The sequence below is a fragment of the Leopardus geoffroyi genome, chromosome C2 (assembly GCF_018350155.1).
Source record: "Leopardus geoffroyi isolate Oge1 chromosome C2, O.geoffroyi_Oge1_pat1.0, whole genome shotgun sequence".
In the NCBI taxonomy this organism is placed as follows: Eukaryota; Metazoa; Chordata; class Mammalia; order Carnivora; family Felidae; genus Leopardus; species Leopardus geoffroyi.
The window spans coordinates 74,986,159-75,009,912 of record NC_059333.1 but is presented as its reverse complement, the minus strand read 5'-3'; the positions used below and the strand labels follow the sequence as shown (position 1 = coordinate 75,009,912).

At 38.4% G+C, this 23,754-nt stretch overlaps 1 protein-coding gene across 7 annotated transcripts in view; it reads left to right on the top strand.

Annotated features, from left to right (window-relative positions):
* The window catches only part of OPA1 (OPA1 mitochondrial dynamin like GTPase), an 85,885-nt gene that overhangs the window by 43,461 nt on the left and 18,670 nt on the right, over positions 1 to 23,754 (top strand). For 6 of the 7 annotated variants that reach the window (XR_006718418.1, XM_045502573.1, XM_045502571.1 and 3 more), the window contains 8 exons: positions 4,680 to 4,845; positions 6,814 to 6,966; positions 8,322 to 8,430; positions 8,956 to 9,035; positions 13,265 to 13,405; positions 15,401 to 15,517; positions 16,806 to 16,899; positions 17,407 to 17,517. Coding sequence is in view for 5 of the 7 variants with exons in the window: in XM_045502573.1 (XP_045358529.1) it covers positions 4,680 to 4,845; positions 6,814 to 6,966; positions 8,322 to 8,430; positions 8,956 to 9,035; positions 13,265 to 13,405; positions 15,401 to 15,517; positions 16,806 to 16,899; positions 17,407 to 17,517 (971 nt within the window). In the remaining 2 variants the exon portion in view is untranslated. Of the gene's footprint in view, positions 1 to 4,679; positions 4,846 to 6,813; positions 6,967 to 8,321; positions 8,431 to 8,955; positions 9,036 to 13,264; positions 13,406 to 15,400; positions 15,518 to 16,805; positions 16,900 to 17,369; positions 17,518 to 23,754 lie in introns of all 7 variants that reach the window. The other variant, XR_006718419.1, reaches the window with a different exon arrangement.

The window sequence follows — 23,754 nt, the reverse complement described above, 5'->3', positions numbered from 1 at the left end:
TATCCAGATTATCTTTGTTATTATTTGTATTTTAAACCAGTTCTGTGGCTTTCTGTAAGCCAAATGGCTTTTGAAATTGCGAGAGGTAGATGCATATACACACCCACACACGCACATGCGTGCGCATGTGCATAAAGAATGAACACTACTTCCATTCTAGGTTATATGAGGACAGTATACACGGAAAGTGATTTGTAAACTGTAATAGCTGGTAATGCTGTTTATGGGAGAAAAATAGGGTGCCTCTGTAAATTCCTGGCATCACCAGATGAAATGGTTAGTGTCGTTTGGGCAGAACAGTCTGAAATCAAAGTATTCCTGCACTAAAGTGAACCATGAGGTTAAACACTGTTTATTTAGTATGCAGGTGGCTGAAGGGAATTGTGAAGGGCTGAGAAGCCTATATTTCCAGAGTGCGTGTAGAGAAGGCAGGGGAGGGAAGGAGGACATCTAGCTGCTAGCGATGTATTTTGTGAGCCGCTGGAGCAGGTGATTCTGTGTTTTATCAGATCAACTTTTTTTTTTTTTTTTTCCTGGTTCTAAAGCTTGATACAAACATAGATCAAAATAGCAGGTCCTAATTGTAACTGTTCATGCCACACTGAATTCAACTGCATTGTACCCAAAATATTTTATTTTTGTGACATAGTTGATGTTGCCTTAAGCAGTATTTTGTTCTTGTTGCATAATGAATGCCTTATGTGATATTTTAGGGTGCATGCCTAAGATGTTAATTATTTCATTGCCAGGACTATTTGATCTATATTTGGTGATCTGGAAACAGTGTTACAAGCGTTTTATGTCCTAAACATGATAGTTTGTTATTAAAGGCATTCTAGTCTACTGTAACTATATTTTAAGAAAGTTATTGGGGGTTTATATTCAACGTAAGTTGCATTATAGGGAGAAATAGGCTCTCAGCGTTTCCACACAATATACCTGACCTGATCATCAGGGATTGATTGCTGACATTAAGTATAAGATATTGATATATCGTTAACATTATGTGACTGTTACTATAGATAGACCTTTTTTTCATATGTCATTTAGAAGGATAGCTGGCTGGATTTATAGAAACACTTTAAAAAATGCTACAGTGTTATGCATACAGCTATTGGTTAAAAGTACTGAGTTTATTTTGTTGAAATTTGAAAAAATGAAAGGAAAATGGGAACTCACAGTTGAGTCCCCTGACTCAGATTTGAGGAATCAGAAAAGATCTCTGATACCATAATCCTGGATATAAAGAATAAGTGGTGTGACAGGAGAATTGCAGAGGCCAGGAGATGAGAGAAGGCAAGGGGACACAGGTGGCTGAGGGCTGTTACCTACAGCTTTAGCATAGAAGGAGGCAAGAGGCAGGAGAGAAAGCAGTAGATAGAAACAAGATACAGATTATTAAGGGCCATACAAGCCATGTTCGGAAGCTTGGAATTTATCCCATGAGCACCAAGGGCCACTGAATATCTTTAGGGCAGATTTGCAGTTTAGAAAGATCTTTATAGTAGGGCAAGTGGGATGCTGTGAAGAAGGAGGCAGTGAGCAAGGAGGCCACTGGCTGCTGAAATTACTAGATGAGAGATGATGGCAGCTTGAACTTGAGTCGGGATGGTGCAGATGGAGAAGAGGAGACAGTTTTGAAATATTTGAGGAGTTACCTAGCAGATAGAATTGACAGGATTTAGTGACTGGATGTGTAGATAATGGAGAAGTTCATTAAACAGTGAGTGCATTTCTACACAGTAATTACATTGCTGCTAATTTATAGGAGTGAAGATATATTTGACAAAGATGAACATAAGAATCGTAAGAATCGTCACCATGGTTTTGTATTAGTGTAAAAAAATTGAAAACTTCCGTTTCCTATTTGAAATTATGTCATATTTGATTTATTCATAGAGTGTATTACTGTGATGACACTATGGAAAAATGTAGGAAATTGACATGGAAAACGGTACAATATGCTTTTAACTAACGTAGTATGTGCAATTTGATCCACTTATGTAAACACACAAATATTTATGCAGGCATTAAATGTTTTGTTGATAAATAAAGCTGTGAATAGTGGTTATACCACTGAAAGGGGAATTATGGAGGACTTACTACTTTTTCTGTATTGGTTGAAGTTATTATATAGGGTAAGTCCTTTGCTTTGAAAGAAGAAATTTCTATTTTGAAAAGTGTTTTGATTAACATGCAGTATAGACAAAGATCCTGGAGGTACAGAGGTGAATGAGCAGAACTATAATGTTAACTGAATTTTGTGTGTTTATGGACTTTTCCCTAGATGATGGCAAAATTTAGAATAGAGAAGTCTACCATCATCTAAAACATGCTAGGAAACGTAAACAAGGGCTCAGGTCAGGGTAGCAGACAGTGTAAACTGACCTCACAGCACTGGAGTTTACATGAGAGCTGAGGACTCTTGTCCGGGGAGAGATTTTGGAGTGAAGGCAACCTGGCTTCCACTCCCTAACTCAGCACCTTCCAGTCAACAGGATGTGAGGACAGTCACTGTCTGGAAGGGAGAGCCAGGAAAGGTCTGAGGATATATGGAACGGGGAAAGAGTGGGAATGTAAAGCGGTTTGTTTGTTATGGAACAGAGTATTGGGGGCACAATAAACATGATTATGAGGGAGAGGAGCAGGGGGAGTGTGGACAGAGGACAGCAGCTTGGTGATGAAAGGGCAGGTGAGGATGGGTGACAGGAGCTCCCTGTGGTGGACTGGAAAACAGCCTCCTTTGCGAACATTACCTAAGCTCGTCAGGATTTGGTGGTCTGGGATTTTGTTATTATCTCCTCGAAAGGGTGTATGGAATGTCAGTTCCTCCCCCACAGACCCCTGGGAGGAGGTAACAGACCAAGTCTTTTCTGACGCAGGAGTGGCAAAAAGCCCTGGTGGTCAGAGGCTGGATCCTGGTTTTTTGCTTATCTTTCAGGAATCTTGAGTTTGTGTTTAAAATTTTATCCAAATAGGAGGCACTGAGAAGCTTTTTTTCTTCCAGCCTGCTCCTAAAATTTTCCGCCTATCATTATGTGTCATTAACACCATGACTAAATTGACTTTGTCCTTCTGGTCCTCTGTGGTGTGTCCTCTCCTCACACTCTTTCTTTTGTTTTCTGCTTGTAACCCAAAAAAAGACCTGAAAGTTAGCAAGGGGAAACCAGCAGCTAAGCCGATTGACTCAGTACACTTGACTTTACACAAAATGTTAAGTGAGTATGAGCAGTCTTGGATGGGAGGGAGTGTTGGCGCTCCTCAACTAAGAAAATTGCATCTTGGCTTCTGGACAGCCAGGATGTTGTTGCTACAAAAGTGGCTGTCGTAGACGGTTGAGGTTGCTGACCGCTTTTGGTAAGCAGAATGTTTTTTGTATGTTGTCGTATTATCTCACAGTAGAAATTAGTTTGGGAGAAGCCAAATACATATTTTCTTGAGAGTTCAGTTTTTTTCTTCATTGAAATAGTTGTTTTTTTCTTGCTTAGAGATCTGTGGTCTTGTAAGGTACTTTTTAAGGCAGGATTCTCAACTTGATTATGCATCCTTTGTAGTGTTGCCTTTATCATGATGTGTTGACCAGTTTTACCTAGCAATATCCCATAACATCTCTGTGCTCTGTGCTGTGGTCTGATAAATTGTTAAAATTATACCTAGAAATTCTCAGTCTTGGACTGCACTTTTCAGTCAATACATAAAAAGTCTGTATAGGCAAATAAGCACAGGAAAAGATGCTTAAAAGTATTCGCCATTAGGGAAATGCAAATGAAACTGCAATGAGATACCACCGTAAACCTGTCAGAATGACTAACCATATCAAATGTTGGCAAGAAGCAGAGCATCTAGAACTCTCCTACTGTGCTGGTGGGAATGTAAAATAGTTCACCCACTTGGACAGTTTGGCAGTATCATAAAAAGTTAACTATGTAGCTACCAAATGATCCAGCTCTTCCAATCCTAGATATTTTGCCCGAGAGAAGCAAAAGTATGTGTCCATAAAGACTTGCATGTGAAAGCTCATTACGGCTTCATTTGGAAGAACTAATGGTGGGAAACAACCCAGATATCCAATAGCAGCTAAATACGTAAACAGATCCATGCAGTGGAATACTACTCAGCAATAAAAAGGAGTGAGACAGGGGCGCCTGAATGGCTCATCAGTTAAGTGGCAGACTCTTCATTTCAGTTCAGGTCATGATCTCATGGTTCGTGAGATCGAGCCCCACATTGGGCTCCGCACTCACAATGCATGGAGGCTGCTTCCCGTTCTTTCTCTCCCTCTCTCTTCTCCTCCCCCACTCGCAATCGCTGTCTCTCAAATAAATAGACTTAAAAATAATTTAAAAAAAAAGGAGTGAAACATTGATACATACAACAATATGGAGAAATCTCAAAATGGTTTTGCCGAGTGAAAGAAGACAGACAAAAATAAGAGTATATACTGTATGGTTGCATTTACACACAATTCTAGAAAATATAAGCCAACCTCTAGTAACTGAAAGCAGATCCAGCGGCTGGAACTTTTGAAGATGATGGATAGGTTGGTTCTCTTGATTGCGGTGATACACAGGTTTGTTCATATGTCAGCACTGTAAATATGATACTTCAATGCAGCTGTTTTTAAAAACAATACAATATTTAAATTTGATGTTCTTAAAACTTGTTTTGTCTAATTTCAGGGAGGAAATCCTTCAGCAGTCTTTGTGGGAAAGAGTATCAACTCATGTGATTGAAAACATCTATCTTCCAGCTGCACAGACCATGAATTCAGGGACTTTTAATACAACAGTGGACATCAAGCTTAAACAGTGGACTGATAAACAGCTTCCTAATAAAGCAGTAGAGGTTAGGATATAATTTAATTAAATGGGTAAGAAGCATTATGTGAAGGGAGTAGGAGCCGTGAATTTTAGGTTTTATTCCCATCACAGCCACTTTTTCTCCTTTTAGTCTTTAGGCTCCATTTATTCTCTATTCCTTATCTCTGTGTTGGGGTCAGCCTTAATCCTATTACCAGTTACTACCACTATAAAAATTTACTAATTGGCATTTTGTTGGTCCGAGGGCATTGGTCCTGTTCCAAAGATAGCGTTTAACAAAACCAGCAAAATTTGCTTAACTGTGAACTGTTTTTAACTTTTTCTGCGAATAAGGATCCCATAAGAAAAATGTTTGATGGTTGAACTATTTCATCTATTGATTTTCTGCAGGGCTCAGTTGCACTTAAATAATCATTTCCTTAGTTAGGATCCTGCCAGAACATTAGACCAAGAATTATAAGAAAGTCCCTTAAAGAATGCTTATCTGTTACACATTGGCTATACCTCGTAGTAGTTGGGTGGTCTTTGGACTCCAGGTGCTTAACCTGTTTACTTGTACAATAGGGATGATGATGTTGCCCACCTCGCAGATTGTTATAAGGAGTAAATGTGCGTAGTACATAAAATACTTAGACACACCTGGCCCACGGTAACTGCGCAATAAATGCCAGCTGCTGTTACTGTGATGATGAGCATCCCCTGAGCTGATCTGCCATGCGTATTAGTCTGAAGAACGATTGCGCTCGCTCAGTAAGACGCGGTGTGTCCTGTGCCTCTTTGTGAGGTTGCTCACAAAATGAGAGTCAGTGTCAAAGATAATTTCATTTTTCATACTTACGTTGTCAGCTTCTAATTATTTGGGCGTCATTCCCCCCTCTCCTGTCCTGCTCCAGCCCTGACTGCACCTGTTTTCTCAGTTTCTTCCAGCTTCTCTTTCTGAGAGCTGGCAGCTGCTCTGCTGAAGCTGCATACTGCTGACCCCTGTCAGTTCTCCACACATTTACCCCTGAAATAGCTAGAGAGCTGCTGCCATCACTCACCAGCTCTCCTCACAACCTGCCTAAAAACATCTGTGCGGCCCCGGTCCCACGGTAGGATATTTTCACATCCTAAGGCTCGGCCATGGAAGTGGTCATTCTGTCTCCTGCCGCCTTCTCCCTTCTCACCTGGGTGTGGCGGAGACATGAGGATCTGCCGAAGGTCAGGAAACAGAGATTCTAATACCTCACCGGATATTCTCGAACAGCCATCTTTTTTATGCCGTGATTTCTTCATGTTTAAAAGGACCAGGGCTAAATAAAAAACACAGCATTAACCAGCCTACTTAATCATAAGTAGATTTAGTTCTTCGTTACTTCTGGCACTGGGCTCTTCCTTCCAGGTAATTAGGAGTTAGCTGTGATAGAGCCTGAATACTGCTGGGTTCTGTTTGAAGGTATTGATGCTTTGCTTCATACATTTGCATAAAGGCAAACATGTGAAGAAGACTAAATCGTTATGAAATTTTAAACTTTCTGCAGAATGAAAGAAGCAGGCAGACTCACCTCTTGTACAGAAGGAAATAAATTAGTGAACTAAGTCTGGGGGCTGATTGGAGTACAGACCTTAAGTCAAGGGGGCAATTTCTTTTCAGCTCCAGCTAGTGTTATGTAGGAATGTGGGTACAGTGCTGCCTGATAGTTCAAGAGAGGCTGGAAACACAGATTTTTATATGAAGTCTCTCTCTTTTTAATGTTGGCTCTGTTTGTTAAAATTTAAAACACCATGTAGGTCTAGCAAAACATGTCAGGACGCCAAATCTACCCCACTAGCTATCAGTGTGAGATCTCTAGGCCAGTGTTTATGTATGCGGCCTTTAAAAAAAAAAAGTGGTTTCATATGTACTTTGTGATAAGCTTATTTCATCTGTTTGGCTTTAATTCACATGTTTGTCATGTTACATATTAAATATAAGTATGTACTGTGAATACAGCTTTTTTTCTTTTAAATCTAGGTTGCTTGGGAGACCCTACAAGAAGAATTTTCCCGCTTCATGACAGAACCAAAAGGGAAAGAGCATGATGACATATTTGATAAACTTAAAGAGGCTGTTAAGGAAGAAAGTATTAAGCGCCACAAGTGGAATGATTTTGCGGAGGACAGCTTGGTATGTCATTTGTATGTTAAGGTGTCGACCTCATGCTTTTATATAATTTCTCAAATTGGTATCTTTTTGTAGGAAGCTGTTTTTATATGACCATTTCAATTAGGTTCTGAATTTAAAATAATGAGGGGAAAGAAATAGTTTAACCATCTGTAATTAGCCCTTTAACATTTCTCTGCTATTTCTTTTCTTGGCTAGCATTTCAGAAAAAAAGTCAAACTTCGCGGTAAAGAGGCTTCTATTAACTTCCACAAATTGTTGTCCACTAGCCATTACATGGACCTGATCTACAGATGGCTCAGATAGCTGCTTCTCATTTTACCCTTCGTGGTAATAAAAGGAATTAGATGCATTGGTTTTCAGTGGATTTGAGTCATACAATGTTAGACTTCTAAAATAATGCTAACTGCCACATGTTGAATGCTTGCAAGGTGCCTGAAACTCTACAGTGTATTTTGTAAGCAGATTTTATTTAGTTCTTAAGCAGCCCTATTATTGTCGTTGGCAAAACTCAGACCCAAGCCCTGACTCTGCTACAAAGCCTGACTCCTGACCTTCACCAAATCCAACCACCTCCAGCAGATCTTTTGTTACGTAGAACGTTCCATCACCATAATCAAACCTGGTTAAGCACCTGCTCTCTTCCCAGACAGTTCTGAGGAGGACTGTTGAAAGATTGAACAGTTTTTCAGGATAATGCATATAGCACTGTGGGCTGGTCATAATTGTAATTTATTTTAGAATAAGTGTTTGTTTTCATGTTTGAAAGCTATGTTCGTTCTTGTTAAATGCCTTATAAGACTAGCTTCCTGAGAGAATAGTGTCCTTTTTCATGCATTCATTCAATAATTATAAAATTTAGAGATCAGTTTTCTCATAATGAAGAACTCACATTTGCTTATGATTGTCTAGACCTTTTAAGCTTTCCTCCTTTACACTTTTCATTGGTGTTAACAGTGAGACAGTGGTTGTTTTTCTCGTTTTTTTGGAAATGCTAACACAGATCATATGGCAAAAAGGAGAGGTAGCGATGATCTGAATCATTAACTCCTGAGTTACTAGGGTTCTAGGTGCAGATTTTATGTGGTTACATGTGTAACATACCTCTCTCGATCTTAGACATAGCTTACTCAATTTGGGATAGGAAGAAGTCTTCACTGTTTATTTTTTGGGGAAGAAAGCTGACAAGTGGGCAGGTAATAAGACCTGAATTTGCATGGAAGGGGCATACTTTTATGTTCTTTTAGGCACATCTGTTCTTTTGGATGTTTGATAAGCTGTCAATTTGAATACAGTTACTAAGATTATAAGGCCTAGATAGATCAAAATTGGCTGTTTTTCTTTCCTTGTTATTTCAGAGGGTTATCCAGCACAATGCTTTAGAAGACCGTTCCATATCTGATAAACAACAGTGGGATGCCGCTATTTATTTTATGGAAGAAGCTCTTCAGGCTCGCCTCAAGGACAGTAAGTAGGACATGGGTTGAGTTGTGAGTATTCGCAGTGGTGAAGCGGGGGCGGTCATCCAACTTGATGAACGTTTGTAAAATAAAGTTTAAAAAAAAAATAAAACTAACATTTCATAGCTTTGTCAATAACATAGTTAAATTTTTTTTGTGGGATTTTTCAGTCAATGGCTTAGTAACTAGGGAAAATATTAAATAAATTGGACATACGTTCATATGTACTCCTATTCTGAAAAAACTATAAGACCATTTTAGTGTTTGCCTCTATACCTATGGAAACGATATACCTTGCAATACCAATTGTACCTTGCGCAGATTATAAACATATATAATTAAATCCTTTCTTCTACATGTACCATATCAATCATGTAATTTTTTTTTGTCTTTATTTCAGCTGACTTTATATTGATATAGCACTTTGAAATAGTTAATAAAATAAGACTATTTAATATTAGTTATAATCTATGTACTTGGTAAATGATAAAATTTTTGATGAATTTTTAAAAAGTTTTTTTTAATTTTGTAGCTGAAAATGCAATTGAAAACATGATAGGTCCAGATTGGAAAAAGAGATGGTTATACTGGAAGAACCGGACCCAAGAACAGGTAAAAAAAACAAATCTCTGGTCTTATGATATAATTTTGATTATTTTAATTCAAGCATTAAAATATCACTTTTGCATGCCTTCTAGACCAATCTTAATAATTTCAAATGTTTTATATCAGCCTTTCTACAACATAATGAAATTTTAGAATAAATAGTAAGCTATAAAAGCAAGTTGTTTTTTTCAAGTGCAGTAGCTATGTTACTAAAATGGGAAATGAACCATGCTCCTTTTGTGGTTGATTACTTTGTTCATTTCAGTTCCTTGTTTGAGGTAAAATGAAGGTTGAAGTTATAAACAAAAATAAAAAATGACACGAATTTCAGAGGATGTAGAGTAAATGTAATCAGAATGAAAGATACAGTGACTTTGTTTACCACATCTGTTACTTCTGGATTTTTCTGTTGTCTATTCAGATTATTTTGTTCTTTTGCATTTTTTGCTGTTGTATTCCCAAAATAGGTATAAAAATTCAGACAGGAACTAGAATTACAGAATTTATTTATTCCATAAATATTTAATGAGCACTTCAGAAGAACAAAATGGTAAAGGCAAGTATAAATAAATTGACAAATGAGTAGAGGGAGGATGTATGAATCATTCAAATTCCCATCCCTTACCTTCTTTTTATTCCTTATTGTTATGGCTCCTCTTCCTATCTAGCATTTAGTCATACACCACATCTCATTCTTACATTCATTACTTAAATCAAAGAGTGAAAACAGAATATAAAATCAAAATGCACAAGTGAAAGTAGCAATGACTAAGAAAAAGAGGTGGCATCCAGTCCTCTTTTCAGTCCGAATCCATGTAATTAGAGAGAGGAGAGCAAGATACAGAAATATCAAGAGAGAAGATAAAGAGAATGGAAAATTGCCAAATGACATATCATTCTTGTTTCTCTGTTTCCGTATTTATTTATTGTTTTGTTTTCATCTTAAATACAGAATTAAGTTATATAATCAACTTTTTTTTTTTTTTTTTTTTTAGTTTCATGCCCTTTTTTTTTTTTTTTCCATAAGCTGTCTGTCAGATATGAGTCCCAATTTGTCTTTAAAAAAGGGAAGGAGGGGCGCCTGGGTAGCTCAGTTCAGTCGGTTGAGCGTCCGACTTCGGCTCAGGTCACGATCTCATGGTCCGTGAGTTCGAGCCCTGCGTCGGGCTCTGTGCTGACAGCTCAGAGCCTGGAGCCTGCTTCAGATTCTGTGTCTCCCTCTCTCTCTCTCTCTGCTCTTCCCCCGTTCATGCTCTGTTTCTCTCTGTCTCAAAAATAAATAAACATTTAAAAAAAAATAAAAAAATTTAAAAAATAAAATAAATTAAAAAGGGAAGGAACAGTCTTCCTCTTCTCTTTTTTCTGATAGGATTTTTGTGGAGAGAACCTGAGGAGGTAGACAGGGTTAGCAGTTGGATCACATCTGTCTTCAGGGAGCATCAATTATCTCTCTCGACACATGGGCTAAAAGGAGGATGTCTATCAGAAAAGAATTTCTAGGAGAGCCATTAGACTCTAACGTGATCTGACTTTAAGACTGGAAGAAGCAATGATTGAAAAGAACTGGTGTGAGGCAGGTAAACCTGGAAGGAAAATGGTGTCCACCCATCAGGGTTTAAGTAAATTAGGCTAAAGTCTCCACAGTGATCGATGTTGGCACCTTGCCTCAGCAACTAGTGGCCAAATGCTCTCAGAGAGAAATAATTCCTAGTTGTAAACTATTTTCTCAGGAATTTGAACCTGTAGGGGATCGCTGCAAGGGAAGTGGAAAATTAAGTTTTAAGATTAATGGGAGGATCCGTGGCCTAGGAGAGGAATATGGAAACCCTTCAGAGAAGACCCTTTTCCTTTCAGGGTTTCAGGGCAGCATACGTAAGACCCAGACTGTAGAACAGAAGCCATAATTTGGAGTGTAGGGAGAGGGACATCAGGACTGCCTTGGGAGGTGTTTGTATGTGCGTGTTTCATTTTCTATTTCAAAAGAAAGCCTCCTGTCAGACCTACTGAATCAAGTTCTTATTCTCTAACCTTTCTACCCCTCCTGCTCCCAGTTGAAAACCACTGTTGTAGATCTCATTCCTGGAGGTTACCATGAGAAACAGATTATGGAAGAGGTTGAGACTGTCCCCACATCTCACACTGCAAGTTTAGGTGGCTGTGTAATAGTTCCTTCTGTCTTTTTGAGTGATTGATTAAGCAGGAAAAGAAATTTAAGACTGTACTACGTTAAAAATGAGAAGTCTGTGCTCTGAAAACTGCTTTTTGCTTTTATGTTGTTACTTTTTCCTTAGTTTTCTAGGGAAAAATCCATTCCTTTGGGACATTCTCACCTTGTCTGAGCTGAACTGTGGAGATCTTGGTCAGGATACATGGGAGAGTAGTGTTCTGAACAGCCAGGGTGGTGGGGACAGGTGGACAGAAAGAAGTAAAAACAGGACAAGAAGAGTTGGGGAGTATCATCTAAATTAAAGATTTATGGGGCGCCTGGGTGGCTCTGTCAGTTAAGCAGCTGACATTGGCTCAGATCATGATTTTGCAGTCCATGAGTTCGAGCTCCGTGTCGGGCTCTGTGCTGACAGCTCAGAGCTTGGAGCCTGCTTTGGATTTTGTGTCTCCTTCTGTCTCTCTCTCCCTCCCCTGCTCTCTCTGTCTCTCACTCTCTCTCTCTCAAGTAAATTTTAAATTTTTTTTTTTTCAACATTTTATTTATTTTTGGGACAGAGAGAGACACAGCATGAACGGGGGAGGGGCAGAGAGAGAGGGAGACACAGAATCAGAAACAGGCTCCAGGCTCTGAGCCATCAGCCCAGAGCCTGACGCGGGGCTCGAACTCACAGACCGCGAGATCGTGACCTGGCTGAAGTCGGACGCTTAACCGACTGCGCCACCCAGGCGCCCCATAAATTTTTTTTTTAATTAAAAAATAAATAAAGATTTCCTTCTTACCTCAGACCAAGAGCAGATGTTTAAGGAAAATGTGAAATTTCTCTTCATTAAGTAATAGTTTTTCTAAAGTGTCATGTTTTCAGAGAATATTAATTAGTAGTTTCATTTATAAACCAGTTATTTACATTGACATTTTATTCTTGAAGTACTCAGATACTGTAGCTTGCTACAGTTTGGGGCAGAGTGCTGTGGTAGTAACTTGTTTAGAGTAATCAGTGAATTTGAAGCTAGCTTCTTTTATCATGCAGTTTTGGAAAGATTGGAAAAAGGAAAGATAAACATAATTTGGCACTATATAAAAGTCTTACTTTCAAATTTATCACTAGTATATGTTTTCCTCCTTTGGTCCTCAGATTATGAACAGTTATAAAGAAGAGATTGGAGGTACATTTAAAAATGATAGGCATCGGGGCACCTGGGTGGCTCTGTCGGTTAAGCGACTGACTCTTGGTTTTGGCTCAGGTCGTGATCTCGCGGTTTATGGGTTCGAGCCCCGCGTTGAGCTCTGCTCTGGCAGCACGGGGCCTGTTGGGGATTCTTTGTCTCCCTCTCTCTGCCCCTCTGCTACTTGTGTTCTGTCTCCCTCTCTCAAAATAAATAAACATTTAAAAAATATAAATAATAAAAACGATTGACACCTTCGGGCTCCTGGCTGGCTCAAACTATAGAGTGTGCTACCCTTGATCTTGGGGTTGTGAGTTTGAGCCCCATGTTGGGTTTAAAGATTATTTAAAAGTAAATTAAAAAAAAAAGGAATGATAAGCACCTTGCAGAAGCAGTTTAAAGCACAATTTTTATTAGAAATCTTTTTTTTTAAATCCCAACTATGAATTTCATATTTATCAGAAAAGAAGCCTGTCAGCAGGTGCAAGTTCTTACAGCCATCTAGTTCTTAGATAAGAGGCATTTATTAGAACATTATCTCTTCCCATATATTCAGGGTACTCTTTCCTAGACTGATATCCTACTCTAAGGTCAAGAAAGTATACAGTAAGCTACCTGGTGCTGTAACTTCGACAATAAACCATTTCATCAAAAGCAAAATATATAACAAATGTCGCTAATTTCTTGTTTGTTTCTTTCTCCTCATATAAGTCCAGTTTATTCTGCTTCCCAGAGCCGTTGTCCTGTATCCTAAGCTGGGGACTGTGTTCTTTCTTGTTTGCTGTATGGGGCTGGTCACCTATTGTGCAGGAGCAGTGTACTTAACTAAAATCAGGGCTCTGTTTTTATAAGCGTGGCAAATCATGAACCATCTAAAGCAGAATTCTCTTTTAAACAATTTCAAGTTTGTCCACAACGAAACCAAGAACGAATTGGAGAAGATGTTGAAGTGTAACGAGGAGCACCCGGCATATCTCGCAAGCGATGAGATAACCACAGTGCGAAAGAACCTGGAATCCCGAGGGGTAGAAGTGGACCCAAGCTTGGTAATAAATATTGCGGAAAAGCCTGAACTTACTTCCTTAATCTTTGTTCTTGCGGTAAAATGTTGCCACTTCTCACATGTTACTCGGATATAGAAGTGCTTGACCTGACTTGGGTCACGTGTACTTTTCCTGACAGTAAAAACAGTCACTTTGGTTGTGTACAGAGTAGAGATTTATTCTTGGTGGTGTTTTCTTACGGGTAATACTTTAATTCGTAATGAGGAGTTTGAGACTTGGAAAAGTGAAGTACCTGGGCATGTTCAGCAGTTAGCTCTTGCAAAAGGAGGTGAAGCCCAGTCACATCTCTGCACCACATTATGCCGTTTCAGATTGCAAAATAGAAGTTCTGCTTCAGTGTGTTTCATTTATATATATATGTTTTCTCTGTCAAATGTACCTTAATCAGGGACGCTGGGTGGCTCAGTCAGTTGAGTGTCTGACTCTTGATTTCAGCTCTGGTCATGATCCCAGCGTGGTGGGATCAAGCCCCATGTCAGGCTCCACGCTGAGTGTGGAGCCTGCCTGAGATTTTCTCTCTCTCTCTCTGCCCCTCTGCTGCTCACTCGCTCTCTCTCTTAAAAAAAAAAAAAAAAAAAAAAAAAAAAAATGCCTTAATCAGGTATGAGTGGATTTAGAAAAAATGTGAATGTTAAGTTTGTATTAAATTGAGTAGTGCCTTGGGGTTCTATCTCATTTTCCTCACATCATCATAATAAATATGAGAATAAAAATAATTACAGACTATGTTTTGCTTATCTTCATGATGCTTATTTGGGGAAGATTTGAAAAAAATAACTGTTTCTGGGCCTATGTACCCCAGTTAGAGTGTAAGGGATTAAAACCTCATTTTAAGGGGCGCCTGGGTGGCTCAGTCAATTGAGCGTCCAACTTTGGCTCACGTCACGATCTCACAGTTTGTGGGTTCAAGACCCATATCAGGCTCTGTGCTGACCTCTTGCTCAGGGCCTGGAGGCTGCTTCAGATTCTGTGTCTCCTTCTCTCTCTGCCCCTCCCCCGCTCACGCTTTGTCTCACTCTGTTTCTCAAAAATAAATAAATGTTAAAAAAAAAATTTATAAATTTTTATATATTTTGTAAATATAAAATGAAATTAAAACTAATGATTACATGAAATTATTAGTTGAATATAAATTTAATTTATCCATCCTTGGACTTTGCCTGCATATTAGGATATGGATTGGCTGTATATATTGACTTTCTCTGAGCAAGAAAATCTCAGCCCTTTTTCCAAGAGACATTTTGTTCTTCCAGTGCACTTGATGAAGCTATAAAATAGATAACAAGATAATTGTGACAAACATAGCAGATGGACTACTGTCAGAGATGTGAATTCTAGCGCAGTTCCATCCCATTCGCTAGTAATACTGACATCATCTCTGAGCTTCCACTTTCCTCTGTGTTACATAGCGTTGATTTTACTGGTTGTACCTGCGTACAATTATTACTGGTCTACTTAGAAAAGACGCTCGCAAGAACCTTGTACACTTTGACAAACTACGTAATAATGACACGGCAGGAGTCATTTTGCTATGGTAACAGCAAGATGTAGTAATCAGAAAGGAAATAACTGTTGGGTTGATGGTCTGAGACCAGCTTCCTAGTCCTGACTCTTTCCTTAGATAAGGCTCACAACCTCTTTTTCCTTGGGGCCCCTTACCTCTAACTAGGGGCGATAATAATCCCAACCCTATCTACTCTACAGAATGATTATTTGAATGTAATAACAACGGTTGTTAAAAACACTACATATTTGGAAGTATATAAACTGGTAAGGGGTCAGAGTAGTAAATCTAATCTTTTGTCTTAAAAAAATTTTTGTCTTAATGGGTAAAAATGGTTGGTAGAATAACACTGCCACTAGTTTTAATTAACTTTTTTATAAATAAACTTCGTGGATGACTTTTCAGAATGTGTTTGGTCAACCTGAGGGGAGTGTACAGTAACTCTTTGGTTTTGTTTTCTTCCTTCATTTTAGATTAAAGATACTTGGCACCAAGTTTATAGAAGACATTTCTTGAAAACAGCTCTAAACCATTGTAACCTTTGTCGAAGAGGCTTTTACTACTACCAAAGGCATTTTGTAGATTCTGAGGTAAAGTGTCTCAAAACCAGGGAAAATGCTTTTAGTGATGGTTGTTTGGATGCTTGAAAGTTAACTATAGCTTTAGCATTAGTTTTAAGTCTTTTGATCTGCTGGGAAAAAGTATATATGATTTATGTCTGTAGAATAACCTAACTCCTATCTTTTCTAAGGTTTTTACCACTTTATATTTTACACTATACAATAAGATTTTGTGTGCAGAGAACAGGCACTAAACCACTTAATTTTTTTTTTTAAGAATTAACTTTTTTGTATTAGAAAATAACATATTCTTGTTGTGGAAATACAGTAAAGAAATGTAAAAGAAAATTGCAAAGGGAAATAGTTACTTACTAATATTCCTTATTAAGGAATAAGTCACTTATAATCCCCTGACCTAGAAGTAATTTTAGTTAACATTTTTATATGTCTGTTAATCTTTATAGTTGTGTACATGTGTATAACATAATCCATTTGCATAGTGGACATCATCCTGAAAAAACAGCTTTTATTGTGCTTTTTCCTATATTGTATTTCTTTATATCACCAAAATCTTTAAATAATTCTTTGAAAGAAGTGTATGAAGTTGTACAGTGTAATGTCATGTTTCACAAAGTAACCGCTAGGTGGCAGCAGACTGACGTATTTTGAGCATTTTCTTGTAAGTAGAAGTGCTCTGAAAGAACTCTATTAATTAGTGATCAAAGGCCCCTAAAATGCTTTTGAGTTTTCTACAGCTTAAAGGAAATTTGTATGTAACTATACCTATGTGAAAAATGGCAAGTGTTTTGCGTAATTTAATCGTTGAGAAGACCTCTCTACAGAATAAGCTCTTTTTGAAGCATATCATTAATTTATTTTTATCTACAAGCTGCATTTCAGAACTGGCTTGCATGCATGCTCGAAGAAAAGAGGTTAATCTGAGGACATATTTAAGCTAACATGGTTGTTAGCTGAAACTAAATACAAATTAAGGGTATATGCTGTGAATTTCCACTTGTATATAATGTCATGAAATTCTCTACTTCCCAGATTCATTTGCTTTGTCCTCGGAATCAAAACAAAGCTATATAGGAGTGAGGTAAATTGAATGCAAATCACACGGAAGTTCGTGAACCCTGAGCAGAAATGATTCGGTGGCTTCTATCTGCGATAGGAGTACGTGTATTAGATAAATCTGAGGTTTTTTGTTAAAGCTTAGGGTATAGGTATTAACTTTAGTAGTCAGTCGTATGTGTTTGTGATCATGGTTTTCACTTTTAAATTTGCATCTCGTAATCTTACTGACCTAATATTTTAGTTGGAATGCAATGATGTCGTCCTGTTCTGGCGAATACAACGCATGCTTGCCATCACTGCAAATACTTTGAGGCAGCAACTTACGAACACTGAAGGTAAGCCACAGAGGGACCATTTTATAACTTTGACAGCAAAAATAATAGTAGTAATATTCATTTAATAGAATGATGCCAAGATACTTCTTTAAAAATAGGCTTATTAGAACAATTGAAAATTAAATCTGCCCTGAAAATATTAGTGAAAGTAAATCATAATTGGGAAAGATGGGAGATAAAACGTACCAAGAGTCTCCCCTCATGACACAAAAATTCTGTTAGAAAAGGACTCCTAAGCTTCACGTAGTTTTTGGGGGAGAAACCTGCATTTCCATTAAAGAGTTAGGGCTTAAGAATATGACTGTCTCTGAGGATTGTATTAGTTTTATGCTGATAAAAGTATTATATGGTAAGTAAAGATTCTCCCTGTAACTGTGGGAAGTTTGAACTTAATAGATCAAACTCGATGAGAAAAATAAGAACTTACCCTCCAAATACTGCTAATTTTATCATCCTTGTGCATTCATTAGAAACACAGCTCCTCAAGTTTTTGTTTACTTTGAATAGTCAGGCGATTAGAGAAAAATGTGAAAGAGGTATTGGAAGATTTTGCTGAAGACAGCGAGAAGAAGGTAAAACTGCTCACTGGCAAACGAGTTCAGCTGGCTGAAGACCTCAGTAAGTGGTTCTTCCTGCCCTCTACCTTCCTGCCTTTTCTCCTTCCCCATTTCCATTATTTGTTCATCCAGTTACTCTCAAACTATAGAAATGTGCATGCAAAGAACATTTTTTCCACTGACTGTTTGAGAGAAAGGTGCTAACTCATAGCCCCATCACTTGCAGTACTTTAATGTGTGTTTCTTAGAAACCAAGGTTTCTCGTAGCAGCCATAATGCAACCATCAGAATCAGGATGTTGACACTGATTGGTTACTGCGTCTAATCTTCAGACCCTGTTCAAGTGTCGTGTGTTGTCCTGGTATCGTCCTTCCGTGTAACAAGGTGTTCCGTGCTCATCCTGTACTTTGATCCAGCTTCCTTGCTTTGCAGAATAGTAGTTAGAAATTAAGAGCTGGGTCCTAGGAATGCTCATTGTCATTGGACTATCACTGCCCCCAGACCCTCTCAGTGGAAGGAGCTGGGGAGCAGATGCTGTATGCATTCGTGCGTGTGCGTGCACATGTGCGTACATGTGCAGATGCACGTCCGCACGTTTACGCCTGTATTCCTAATCACATGTATACGTCTATGTTGAAAGCCATAAGTTGTCACTGGTACTTTCCATTTTAATTCAGTAATACAGGGTTCATTCTGTTTTTCTCCTTTTGCTGACAATGAGAAATCTGGCTCCAAGTATCCTTAATATATTTACTTACTTTGATCAGTCTTCCTATATGTAACGAAACTTGTCACCGTCCCCTTCATTGCACAGGCATCCTTCTCACCCAGCTCAGGCTCTGATCACCCAACTCCAGGCCACCACCACAGCACCTCACCCTGTGTTGACACCCATTTTACCTTATCCAGGCTCTGATACCCCATTGCCCTTCTTATCCAGGCTCTGATACCCCATACCCCATTGCCACGTTGCCCTTCACAGAGTCCTTTTTACTGAGCTCATGCACTGCCATCGTGTGCCAGTCATGTCCCCCTTTATCCTTCCCACGTCTTCCCCTGCCCAAGGACACCCTCCTCACCAGAAGCCAGGTCCTGCTTTTTTTAGAGGACGCCTTCTTCATCCTATGTGTGCTCCGGTACCCTGCACCAGACTGGACTGCCCTCCTCCACAGATACTCTCCTCACTACTGGGCCAGGCCACCGGTACCCCCATGTGAACACCCTCTTTGCCCGGCTCAGGTTCTAACACCTCCACTAGGCCACAGGGCTTTCCCCTCTCGCCACCGCTTCCACACCTCCAGCCTAGCTTGGCCTTACTGATCACTTTGTCACTTAGTTTGTGGGGGATATTTGGTTCTTTTCTGAATGCTAGTGCAGTCCTAGTTTTCAGGTACTTGGCTTACATATTGAGATTTACTTAGATCCTTGAGAACCCAAGGAAATCCGTGAAAGAGTTATGTTAAATAAACGTAAAAATACTGAGGTTGGTGCTTCTGTCTGAGCTTACTTCGTTACAGGTTTCCCTTATGTAATTTCATGAAACAAAGTATTTTTCCTTTCAACGTGTGCTTAAATTTACTGTCTTAGGAGTTTTCTGATATCTAAGAGAAAGCAGATACTAAATAGGAAGAAATTCTTCAAATTTGAAAACTGTTTCTAAACTGAATTTATGTCACTATAATACCCTAGAGTATCTGAGAGAAACCAGTGGTTTTCCTGTTTAATACCCTGCGACTCAGCCACATGCACTCCACCACTGTCTCGTCCCTTTCTCTGTGACCTCAGCACGTCGTTTGCTCTCTTTTCTCTCCTTTCTGCCTTTAAATAATCTTGTATTCGAAATGTATCTCATTTTAGCTCTCATTTCCACTTTCTGTTCCTTTTCTTTTAGTTCTTTTCATGCCACGTTGTCAGAATAATTCAGTTTGTGCTAGCTTATAGATCTGTGTTGGAATGTGAACTGCCCTCCACTAGCTATATTATCTCAGGCAGGATATCTGTCAGAGCCTTAGCCTCTTTGTTTGTAAAAATCACTCCAATAGTTACTATATTGCTAGGAGGGTTTTGAGGAGAATTAGTTCAAAAACCCCTTGCAAGTCCCTACTTCACAATTTTATGCCACGTTAGTGCTGTTACAGGAAGAGGTGTGTCAGTGTTGCAAGGTGTACAAATATATTTCTTTTGTATCCCCCTGGACATGGTTATCAGACAGTGAAATACTTCACTGTATTTTACCAGCATATATAATTGTGAGTGATTAAAAACTGGGTCTTTTCTCATGTTTTGTAATAGAGCCTTATATAACCCCATTATGTTCCAGTCCCGGTTTGATTACTTGAAGAAAGTGTATTGCTAACACAGATTTGTGCACTGTCAAGCCAAGTCTTAGATTATCCTGCTGGTTTTCCTGAGAAAGTACTCATATGACTCCCTTGAAGTGATTTACTACTTTTGTACATATAAAATTATGGTCGTGTTAATGTACCAAATAATGGCCTTGGAAGCAAGTGTTTCACCAGTGACTCGGCTTCATCATTCACACTGAAGGAGATGAGCCATGACTTTGTCTATTAGTTGGAGAAGGATCTTGGGAGTACCTTTACCATACTGTTTATCTTTAATGTAACACTTGGGAATATGGTCAGGGATCCTTTCAGCCAGAAAACTTTCGAAGTTTGGACAGTAACTACTGTATTACTTGGATCAAAGTTTTTAGTACAGCATATTCAAGTAGAATATATAGTTAAAGGAATTCAGAGAAAGGGAAGCAGCCAAAAGAGTTTTTACTACAGTTTCAAATCAGTACAGGGGCAGAGTATTGTGGAGACTCGGGAAAGTTTGATGCGTCGTATTTTTTGCCAGTCTTATTAAATAAATGTGCTCAGTTTTAAATCATTTCACCACTTTCCTTTGGAAATTCATCAACTGATTGTCCTGAGCTAGGAAGACCAAAGAAATGAAAGAAGAGCCCACCCCTTCTTGTCTGTAGAAAAGAAGTGGTACATAGGAACCAGGGCTCTTTGGAGATGTAGTGGAATCCACAGCTGGAGCAAGAAAACGTTAGGATGAACCTGGAGCTTCCTAAGATGAGAAAGTAAGAAAGTACGTGAAGGGAGATGGGAACATGGCAGCAAGGCAGAGAAGCCAGCTTGAAAAGTCTCCCACTAGCCACAACTAGGACAATTTGGGCATCAAAATAAATAATCACAGGTACAGACTGTGACCCATTTAATAAAACAGGATTCCATAAATTGATGATTGTGTAAGCAAGTGAATAAAATTAATTATATCAGTGAGTAAAACCAGTGATAAGGAATGCGGTGTTCATATGAGCACACAAAGTATCTCCACACAGAATAATTAAAAGAGGAAAAGGTAACTGTACAGTGGAGAAGGCTGGCAACAACCACCTTAATCAAGCCGTCAGAGTTATTATTATCAGTTACCACCAAATCAGAACTGTGTGCAGCCTTCCAGAATGCAGTGGGAAAAACCCATATCACTCCTTGGATATTTGTGCCAAAGATGTATAACTTAAATCCAATCATAAAGGTATATCAGACAAACCCAGATTGAGGCACAGTCTATATAATAATTGGCCTGTAATCTTCAAATGTATCAAGATCATGAGAAACAAGGAAATCGTGAGGAACTATTCCAGGTCGAAAGAGCATGGAAACAAAATGCAATGTGTGATCCTGAACCTGACCTTCTTGCTCTAGAGGACATTAATGGGACGGTTGGCAAAACTTGAATGAGATCTGAAGGTTACATGGTAGTAATACATCAGCGTTAATTTTTAAATCTTGATTGTTAAATTGGGATTATTTAGGAAAATATCTTTATTTGTAGCTAATACACAATAATACAGTATTTAGGGTATATGGGATGTAATGACAGTAAATTATTCAGAAAAAATATGTTCTATGTAGTATTCTTACAGCTTTTCTCTGAGTCTGAGATGATTTTTACATAAAAAGGGTAAAAAGTTGTTTTTATAACTGGATTTGTTTATATAAATATGGTCATATGAAAATAATTTAGAGAAAATTAGAATTTTTAAAATGGGATCTCTGAATATGTCAAAAGGCTGAGTTACTTCCTGGACAGTTTGATAAAAGACATGACTCATCTTTCCACCTAAATTCCTTATTTACAGCATCAGATTACACTTAGAACTGTTTAGCGTTGAAATATGCCCACTACAACCTTGATGAAATTCTTGTGATTTTATATAGCAGATTTTATTTCAAAGGATTTTTTATAGATATTTAAATACAGTGTCAACTTAGATAAAATCTATTTGGGTTAATAATATGTTCAATCTACTTATTGAAACAGACTGCAGTTTTAAAATGCCTTCTTTGAAGAGGGGAGAATTAGAATAGTATAGCTCAGTTCCAAGTTTTTCTTTCTATAATGAGCTGTTTTATGATTTGTGAAATCTTTTATGATTGTCACCATATAAAACAAGTGATAGTGCTAGCGTCTCACAGACATTTTGGAATTTGTTCATCCCACCCTGGAAATGGAGTATCTGGGCACCGGTAACAATTGCTGTAATGTTGCTAAACTGCATTTCACCAAAACAGCATGGAAATTCTTTCATCGTTTGTTATATGAATGTTGTACCGTTAACTAGGGTAGTGTGAGTTTTGGACCTTCCTATCAATTGCTTGGGATTTAGAGCTTAGTTTTCTTTTTAAATTCTTGTTCACTAAAGCCTGAATTACTTTTCATTCTCTGTGCACATAATCAAAGAACCCTTGATACCCAGGAATTAAAGGGGCATTACAAATCATTTCGATCGCTCTAAGATCTACGGTCTTTCCCTTCTGACTTTACAATACATTTCTTTTCATTTTTATATCAGAACCTGTTTATGTCAGAAACTGTTTATGAATGTGAGCTAATATTTGAATACTTTTGCTGTGCTGGGATTAGGCTGTGTGCCTTATATGCATTCTCATAGGTATAGTCATTTGTCTTATTTTATAGATAAGGATATGGAAGCCTAGAGACACATGTGTAGTAAGTGGGAAAGCAAAGATTTGAGTCCAGGTCTTTTAAGTAGTGTGCTGAACTAATTTGAGAAAAAAAAACTCAAGCCATAGAAAAATATAATTACATAAAATATAGTCCTTTACATTTGGAAGGTTATAGTTAGCAGTATCCTTTGCAGAGTGGGTCAGAAAGACATAGATAGTAGTGATTTAATATTTAAACTTTGAAAGGACATGAAAACTTTGATAGAATTGGAACATCTGGGTAAGGGGACACTAAAGTGTTTACTAAAGTAAACCAAGCCACTGACCACATTGAAGGGGTTAATTTTCTTTATATGTCTTGTGAACATGTCTGGAAGTGTATTCTGTCAAATTCCACCGTTGTTAATTAAGTAGTTTGTAAGTTGCCCAAAATTCAGGCACAGGTTTTCAGTGTGATGTGTTCATGCTTAGAGTCTTAAGATCCTCTTGTAACAGATAGAGAATCTATATTTGAGCAGAATGGCTGTTCTCTAAGTTGAGGGGTTTTTGAGCTGGGCTGGGAGCATTGAAATGTGTAATAATAAATTTCGGTGTATTGCTTCCTACTTTTTGTACTTCATATGAGTTGAAGATGTGCTTCCGTACAATCTTGAGTAACTTCATTACATCTCATTTACTAATGAAAGTGAAAACAGTGATAAACTCCTTTACTTGGGCTGCCATTGCACAGGCTCATTTTAATGATATAGTTTGATGCCCTTAATGTTAAAAACATTAGAGAGCCTGGTAAATTAGAATTTTCCAATATCCGCAGCTTTTTTTCTCCTGCAGTTGATTTGCCCTGCTGACTCCCTACACGAGGTGGCAACAGCTGGCCTTTCACTGGAGCCGGGGGATTAGGGAGCAGGAGTCAGCAGCGGGCTCGCCTCTCGCCTCTTTCGACTGTTCTTTATTGTTTGATGCCTGGGCATCTCCCAGACAGCCAGCAATTGTTTCTTAAAACTTAAAGTTTGTTTCTCTTGCGAGTGTACAATGCTGGTGGGGCTTGTCTTTGTGTCTCTTCACTCTCCCAGTCTCCTCTTATAATCCATCCTGTGCTTTCTCTTGATAATTAGAAAGGAGCAGAGTTGCAAGCTTTGTCTCTTAGTGTGCATAAGATTCAGTTTTGACTCTAAAACCTTAGATGGACATTTTCTTTTTCCCCAAGCTACCAGATACTCACTAACACATCATTTTTATAAGGAAAACTTTGTTCCTTATTAATACACTAGTGTATTTTTGAAATTGTGGTGATAAAAAGGGCGTGAGAG